Raw genomic sequence first — 7700 nt, 5'->3', positions numbered from 1 at the left:
AAAGAGGACTGGGCCCCTGAGGGGCGGGGAGGATGAGCTCCGTCGTGTTCCTCAACAGCATGGAAATAACCATGCAGGAAAGGCCACCGGCATCAAGCCACTGGGGAGAGCAAGGATGCTCACGATGGAAAGGATGGTGAGAGGGCAGAACAGAAACAGTGAACCGCAGGAGGAAAGGTGAGAGAGACGGGTTCTGGAAGGAGGCCATCAGTTCCTGCTGAAGGGGAGGGAGAATAGCGCTGAAGAAGGGGAACTGTGAGACCCCAAAGTGGGAGGAGAAGAGGAGGGACCATGAGCAAGGCGTGTAGGAGAAAGGCAGGAAATGCTGCTGTGGCCGGGCAGGGCCCCCACAGCACCTAGACCCAGGGCACTGTGGTGAGCCCGAGTGCAGGGCTGCTGCTCAGAGGCCGGCCCAGGCGCCCCGCAGGGAGAGGGCCCACCACAGAGCACCAGGGGAACTGTTCTTCAACTGCCAGTGAACCGGGCAACACCCTGCAACCTCCAACACTCCCAACAATCGCAGACAGGGCAGACCACAGACCACAGAATATGAGAACGACTTTATTTCAAATTGCTTTGAACTGCGTTGGGAAGTGTGCAAATGCAGCAGAAGAGAGGAAGCCCTGGCTGAACAGGATATGGAGGGAACCCACTTGGCTACAGCTCCAGAGCTCCAAAGGTGGCAGCTGTTCGTCTTGTAGGAAGAATGCTGGCTTAAACCTGTGAAACAGACTAGGCTCAGGGACGGGCCCTCAGCCAGGGCCAGCCTGCAGCCCTCCTAAGGTACCATGATTGTGGAAAGGGGCATGGTGTGTGCAACACTCACTTCAAAGGTCCTGGAACTTGTCATTGAGGAACTGCATGGCCGCTGAAACAGAGAGGCAGAACCGGGCACTCCAGACCCAGGGAAACAGAAACCCACGCCCCGCCCCGGTGGGGGAACCACCTAGCCCTGCAACCAGAAACCCCACCAGTCCTGGGACTGACTCACCCACCCGTCACCTGAATTAAATGTGGAAATGCCTTCTAAGCGGGAAAGTGGTTCTCAGGTGCTGGGCCATCCCAGAACCGTTCATTCAGAACGTGTTTCAAAGGCAGATAAGCCAGCCAGCAAGCAAACACCATACAAGCCATACCAGGCAGCAGTTAAAGGGAAAACACATGCAGTATCTCTAACCCTCCTAAGAGAAGGAGAGTTCTGGGACTCGTGGACTAAGGGTACACAGAGTTCAGATGACACGTTGCTGTCTGTGCACACCCCTAGCTGGAAAGGCACAGAAGGCTCCAGGGCCAGGTCTGCTTGATTCTCCTCCCCAGAGGAAAGTCAGTCCCAGTGATGCTGCCTGTACCTGCAGCCCACCCCCGCCCCCAACACCTGCAGAAAGACACCGCTGTCCAGCCCTGCCCCAGCCAGGGCTCCCTCATACCTAGCTGCTGTGTAAGGTCATCAACTTCCCTCTGCAGCTGGATGCACTAGACCAGCAGACACCGGAGGAAGATAAATGGTTAGTCAATTCTGGCCTCCTCTCTCCCCAGCCTCCCTGCAGCCCCCATAGCCTGCAGCCCAGTGGCGAGGTGGGTTGGCATGGAACCCTCAATGGAAACGAGGCACCCTCTCTCCGTGGGGTGCAGAAGGTGGAGATGTGCGGAGTGGGGTGGAGGGGGGGCGGACGCAGAAATCAGTTTAACCTGGACACGGATCCCACCATCTACTGTGGACCTCTATTTCTAGGAGCCACACAAGGCATTACCCGAGGACAGCCCTGGGCTCCCGGGGGCTGCTGCTGCCTTTCCGGTCTTGGGGGATGGACAGGCGGTTGCTGGTTACCTGAAAGAGAACACAAAATCCAGCTTCCAAGACTCCCAGTGAGGTGTAAAGGGTCTAGTGGTGTCTAACGTGAGGCAGCATCACCCTCTGCTGGTACACGTTGCCCCTGCTCTGCCCAGCAACTCCAACCCCGCTCTTGGACTGCCTTCGCTGTTCCCCAGTGTAAGCCCATGTGTACCTGTGGCCCCCTAGCATTGTGACTCCAGGTTGGACTCCAGCAGTGCGGCAGCCACAGTCAGGCCCTGGGAGGGGCAGTGTGGCTGAGCAGGACTTAACAGAAAAGGGCTCAGTACCGCCGAAAGTCTCCTTCCAGAGTTGGAGTTTGGGGCGCTGCTCCAAATCGCCCCCCACCACACAAACCCCACTCAGAGAGGACGATGTGGCTTAAAGCCAGCCCTGTCAACACCCCGTTTCCCCGTGGGACAGCTGCCTGGGTGGGCAGGGAAGTCTGGGAACAAGGCTGAGCCCCCAGAAGCAACAGGGCCAGAGGTTTCCCTCCCGACCCCTCTCCCCTCCACCCCTATCAAACCCGCAAGACTCACCGGAGGGTGCATGGCGTCTGGGCACGAGGCCTCCCGGGCTGTAGGCCGAGGGCTCTGAAGCTCCCGGAAGTTGGGGAGCTCTGATGTTGGGGTCGCTACTGCTGAATTCTCCACGACGCACAGACAGGCGAGGCAGCCCTGGCCTGTGTGTGGGAAGCTAAAACAGAAACTTCTGAGTTGGGCTGGCGATGGGGGCCGGCGGTGAGTACACGTGGGGAGGGGTTGTGGTAAGGTGGAGACTCCTGAACCTAACTTCATTAGCACTTTCTCCCTCAGTCAGCGTCAGGCCAGGAGGCAGAGGCCAGCCAGGGAAAACACTGGGGATACTGAGATAGCCTGGGCCACCTGCCAGGTGGGTCGGGCAACAGCTAGGGAAGGAGGAATCAAGAAGTTGATGATCCTTGACACCCCAGCTTTGCGGCCCACACTTTAAGGCATCACCCGATCCAAACCAGCTGCCAGCCCTGCCTTCCATTCCATCCCAGCTCCTCTCTGCGGGCAGAGGCAGGACCCCTGCAGAGTGTCCAGAGGCATGGCCATCACACAAGAATTTCTCCCTTTAACGTGTGCCCTTATGACGAAGACACCCATCGGGCATTCTAGTGTCCCTGGGCTCCCGATGACAACCCTCGAGCAAGGGACAGAGGGGGCATGGGTAAACAGGTGTGTGCTGGAAGAGAGGAGGTGTGGGGGGAGGAGGGTAAAGAGGGAGAGGAGGGCGAGAAGGGCCTACTCACTTGGGCTCTTGGGACCTCATCTCTATTTGGGTCATTATCTTCTCTGGCCGCAGCCTGGGACTCCCTGGTCTTCCTCCCTGCTGTTTTCTTCCCAGGGCTGCTGTGCTTAGGCTTTTGGGGTTTCTTGGACATCCCCTGTGGCCGCACACCAGAGAATGGCGGGAAGGTGGCCGGCTCTGGGGGAGCGGCTGAGAGTCTCTCTCCGCAGGCAGGAAAGGCTCTCCCCGGAGCCAGTTGAGAGGCACCCCCTAGGGACTTCTTCCCGCGGGCCATCTTCCTCCTGGAAAGGCCCTGGGGCAGGGCCCCTGCAGCGGCAGCTCCTGAGCAGCTGGGCCTGACCTCCACCTTTCCCCAGGCCCTGCTCTGCATTTTCTTCTGGGGAGGGTCCTCCAGCTCTCCCACAGCTGGCCTCTCTACGACTGGAGTGAGTCCGTGGGGAGCAGAGGTCAGGAAACGGCCCGGCACAGGCAGGTAACTCTCCTTGCAGTGGAAGCTTGCCTGTCTGGATGTGTCTGCTCGCTTCTTGGGGCTGCCGGGCTTGGCCTGGCTTCCTTCGTTGCGGCGAATGCCTACCTTCATCAGCGGTAAGTCGCTGCTCTCATCTGTGGAATCAGAGTCGTGGGTAGACAGCCTGGTGGGGCCTTTTGCAGAGGGCTGCTGGGGATCCACGCGGAGGCTCCATCTGCTCTTTGAGCCCCTTTCCGGGTTCTTCCAGGCCCGCACTGGCCCAGGACCACAGAGGCAGAGACGGCCGGCAGAGGCCTGCTGCCATTTTCCAGGGCCGTGGCCCAGTGCGTCTCTCCCACTGGGACCGACCTCCGCATCCGCCCAATTGTCAGCCGACCCTTCGGCAGCGGCGTCTTCTGGGAACGGGTGTCCCTGGACGCTGGACGGCGGCACGATGGCGGCTGGTTCGTCAGCCAGGTAGAATGAGTAGTCCACAACGTCCCCTTGGTCATCGACCGGGGTGCCTGGCCGGCCCTCCCGGCCCCAGAGCACCACCCTTCCTTGCTCTATCAATTCGCTCTCAGACTCGAAGCTGAAGCCCTCGGGATCTGTGAACCCGCTCTCGCTCTCGCCATCGCCACTGCCTGGCACCCCCAAATCGAGGCCGTGGCTGTGGGCCACTGGGGCTCCGGGGCTGGCCGTGTGGGAGCCAGCCTGTTTGCCACCCTCCAGGTCGAAACCGGCCCCACAAACGGACACCTTGTTGGGGGAGCTCATGGCGCCAGTCCCGGCAGCCTGGGCTGCGGGGAGACGGTCGTCCTGGTAACGGTGGGAGCGGAGAGCCGAGCCCGAGCCCAGCCAAGCCCAGCTGAGCGGGCCACGCGACAGAAACAGTGAGGCCTTCGGGACACCACCACCCTCACCCCAGGCGGAAGTACCAGATGTCCCGGACAGCGAGTGGCTTCCTCGCGCCCTTGACGCCGGCACCGAGCCTTCTCATTGGTCCCCGTCTGCCAACCAGCACGCCCTTTGTGGGGCGAGGTGCCTGAGCTTTAACCAATCGGGACACAGGCTCTTGGTTTGCCTCCACGCCCGTCATTTGACTGGGTGGCTGCACTCTGGTCGGGTCTTGGGGCCAAGGGGCACTGTAGCTCTCGATCACCTCTTTCTTCCTGTCCTTCCGCCTCTGGCCGGGCACCTACTTTCCAAGGAGAGCTACGTCTCTGAGCCCCAGTGTCCCATCTGTAAGGTGGGGATTAAGGGGAGAGCTTCCCCCAGCTCATCAGCTTGGGAGAGTAAATGTGATGCACGCAAAGCACCAGGTGCACAGAGGAGGTCTCATTGGAAAGTAGGTTCCCAGCCAGAGGCAGCAGGAAAGCAAGAAGGAGGTGGATCGAGAGCTCCAGTGCACCCTGGCCCCAAGACCAGACCAGAGCACAGCCACCCAGTCAAATGATGGGCGTCGGGGCAAACCAAGAGCCTGTGTTCCGATTGGTTAAAGCCCAGAGGCCTCTACCAACAAAGGGCTCACTGGTTGGTAGAGGGGGACCAATGAGAAGTCGCGGCACTGGCGTCAAGTGCACGCGCGGAAGCCACACGCTGTCGGGGACATCTGGTACTTCCGCCTGGGGTGAGGGCAGCGGTGTCCCGAAGGCTTCACTGTTCGGGTCGTGTGGCCTGCTCCGCCAGGCTTGGCTGGACTCGGCTCTCCCCTTCTGCTGTTACCAGGACGACCGTCTCCCCACAGCCCAGGCTGCCCAGACTGGCGCCATGAGCTCCCCTGACAAGGTAGCTGTTTGTGGGGCCAGTTTCGACCTGGAGGGTGGCAAGCAGGCTGGCTCCCGCATGGCCAGCCCGGGAGCCCCACGGGGCCAGGGCCACGGCCTCGATTTGGGGGCACCAGGCAGCCGCGAGGGCGAGAGCGGGTTCACAAATCCCAAGGTCTTCAGCTTCGAGTCTGAGAGCGAATTGATAGAGCAGGGAAAGGTGGTGCTCTGGGGCCGGGAAGGCCGGCCTGGCACCCCAGTCGACGACCAAGGGGACGATGTGGACTACTCGTCCTCCCCGGCTGATGAACCAGCTGCCATCGTGCCACCGCCCAGCGTCCAAGGACACCCCTCCCCAGAAGGTGCCACTGCCGAAGGGTCGGCTGACAACTGGGCGGACCTGGAGGTCGGTCCCAGTGGGAGAGGCGTGCTGGGCCCCAGCCCTGGAGAATGGCAGCAGGCTTCCGCCGGCCCCTGGGAGTCCAGGGTTGTCCTCGGGTAATGCTTTGTGTGGCTCCTAGAAATAGAAGTCCACGTTAGATGGTGGGATCCATGTCCAGGTTAAACTGATTTCTGTGTCCCCCCGCCCCGTCACCACCTTCTGCATCCCACGGAGAGAGGGTGCCTCTTTTACATTGAGGGTTTCATGCCAACCCACCTCACCACTGGGCTGCAGGCTATGGGGGCTGTAAGGGCTGGGGGAGACGGGGAAGACGAGGAGAGAGGAGGCCAGAATTGACTAGCCATTTATCTTCCTCCGGTGTCTACTGGTCTAGTGCATCAGGCTGCAGAGGGAAATTGAGGACCTTACACAGCAACTAGGTATGATGGAGCCCTGGCTGGGGCAGGAATGGACAGCGGTGTCTTTCTGCAGGTGTGGGGGGCGGGGGTGGGCTGTAGGTACAGGCGGCGTCACTGGGACTGACTTTCCTTTGGGGAAGAGAACCAAGGAAAGCCTGGCCCTGGAGCCTTCTGTGCGTTTCCAGCTAGGTGTGTGCACAGACAGCAACGTGTCGTCTGAACTCCGTGTATCCTTAGTCCACGAGTCCCAGAACTCTCCTTCTCTTAGGAGGGTTAGAGATACCGCATGTGTTTTCCCTTTAACTGCTGCCTGGTATGGCTTGTACGGTGTTTGCTTGCTGGCTGGCTTATCTGTCTTTGAAACACGTTCTGAATGAACGGTTCTGGGATGGCCCAGCACCTGAGAACCACTTTCCCACTTAGAAGGCACTTCCACATTTAATTCAGGTGATGGGTGGGTGAGTCAGTCCCAGGGCTGGTGGGGTTTCTGGTTGCAGGGCTAGGTGGTTCCCCAGGGGGGCAGGGGGTGAGTTTCTGTTTCCCTGGGTCTGGAGTGCCCGGTTCTGCCTCTCTGTTTCAGCGGCCATGCAGTTCCTCAATGACAAGTTCCAGGACCTTTGAAGTGAGTGTTGCACACACCATGCCCCTTCCCACAATCCTGGTAGCTTAGGAGGGCTGTGGGCTGGCCCTGGCTGGGGGCCAGTCCCTGAGCCTGCTCTGTTTCACAGGTTGGAGCCAGCGTCCGGAGCTGCAGCCAAGCGAGTTTCCTCCTTATCCTCCTTAGCCAGGGCTTTTTCTCTTCCGCTGCATTTGCCCCCTTCCCAACGCAGTTCAAAGCAGTGTGAAATAAAGTCGTTCTCATATTCTGTGGTCTGTGGTCTGCCCTCTCTGCGATTGTTGGGAGTGTTGGGGTGTGCCGGGTGTTGCTCCGTTCCCTGGCGCTGGAAGAACAGTTCCCCTGGCGCTCTGTGGTGGGCCCTCTCCCTGCGGGGCGCCTGGGCCGGCCTCTGAGCAGCAGCCCTGCACTCGGGCTCACCATAGTGCCCTGGGCCTAGGTGCTGTGGGAGGCCTGCCCGGCCACAGCAGCATTTCCTGCTTTTCCTGTACACGCCCTGCTCATGCCCCCTCCTCTTCTCCCACTTTGGGGTCTCACGGGTCCCCTTCTTCAGTGCTATTCTCTCTCCCCTTCAGCAGGAACTGATGGCCTCCTTTGAGCACCCTGGTCCTTTGAGCAACCTTTCCTCCTGCAGTTCACTGTCCCTGTTTGTCCTGTCACTGTCCTTTCCATCATGAGCATCCTTGCTCTCCCCCATGGCTTGACGCCAGTGGCCTTTCCTGCATGATTATTTCCGTGCTGTTGAGGAACACGACGGAGCTCAGTCCTCTTTCTGGAGCCATTATTTCCCTCCGGTGCCACCATGCGCATGGTCAGGTCATCTGGGCCAGTAACCTGCGTGACATCCTCAGTTCGTCTTAGCCCTCACCTTTGAACCTCAGTTACCAAATCCCGTTAGGTCTCCCTCTTTAGTTTCAGTAGCCTTGTGGAGGCAGAAGCCACATCCCGGTGGGTGGCTGAGTC

At 60.0% G+C, this 7700-nt stretch overlaps 2 protein-coding genes across 2 annotated transcripts; one reads left to right on the top strand and one right to left on the bottom strand.

Annotated features, from left to right (window-relative positions):
• Positions 1-545: 545 nt before the first annotated feature.
• CXHXorf49B (chromosome X CXorf49B homolog) lies at positions 546-5023 on the bottom strand. The gene is made up of 6 exons (XM_024240961.2): positions 3108-5023; positions 2371-2527; positions 1752-1828; positions 1428-1473; positions 827-868; positions 546-720 (listed from the first exon to the last, which is right to left on the bottom strand). The coding sequence occupies exons 1-5, from the start codon at positions 4329-4331 to the stop codon at positions 828-830; spliced, it is 1545 nt and encodes a 514-aa protein (XP_024096729.1). The 5' UTR covers positions 4332-5023; the 3' UTR covers positions 546-720; position 827.
• Positions 5024-5105: 82 nt separating this feature from the next.
• On the top strand, positions 5106-6987 carry LOC129047433 (uncharacterized protein CXorf49-like). The gene is made up of 4 exons (XM_054544182.1): positions 5106-5726; positions 6097-6142; positions 6702-6743; positions 6850-6987. Exons 1-3 carry the CDS (start codon positions 5106-5108, stop codon positions 6740-6742), a joined length of 708 nt encoding a protein of 235 aa, XP_054400157.1. The 3' UTR covers position 6743; positions 6850-6987.
• The last annotated feature ends 713 nt before the right edge of the window (positions 6988-7700 follow it).

This window comes from Pongo abelii, chromosome X (genome assembly GCF_028885655.2).
Source record: "Pongo abelii isolate AG06213 chromosome X, NHGRI_mPonAbe1-v2.0_pri, whole genome shotgun sequence".
In the NCBI taxonomy this organism is placed as follows: domain Eukaryota; kingdom Metazoa; phylum Chordata; class Mammalia; order Primates; family Hominidae; genus Pongo; species Pongo abelii.
This window is presented reverse-complemented; position numbering and strand designations above follow the sequence as displayed.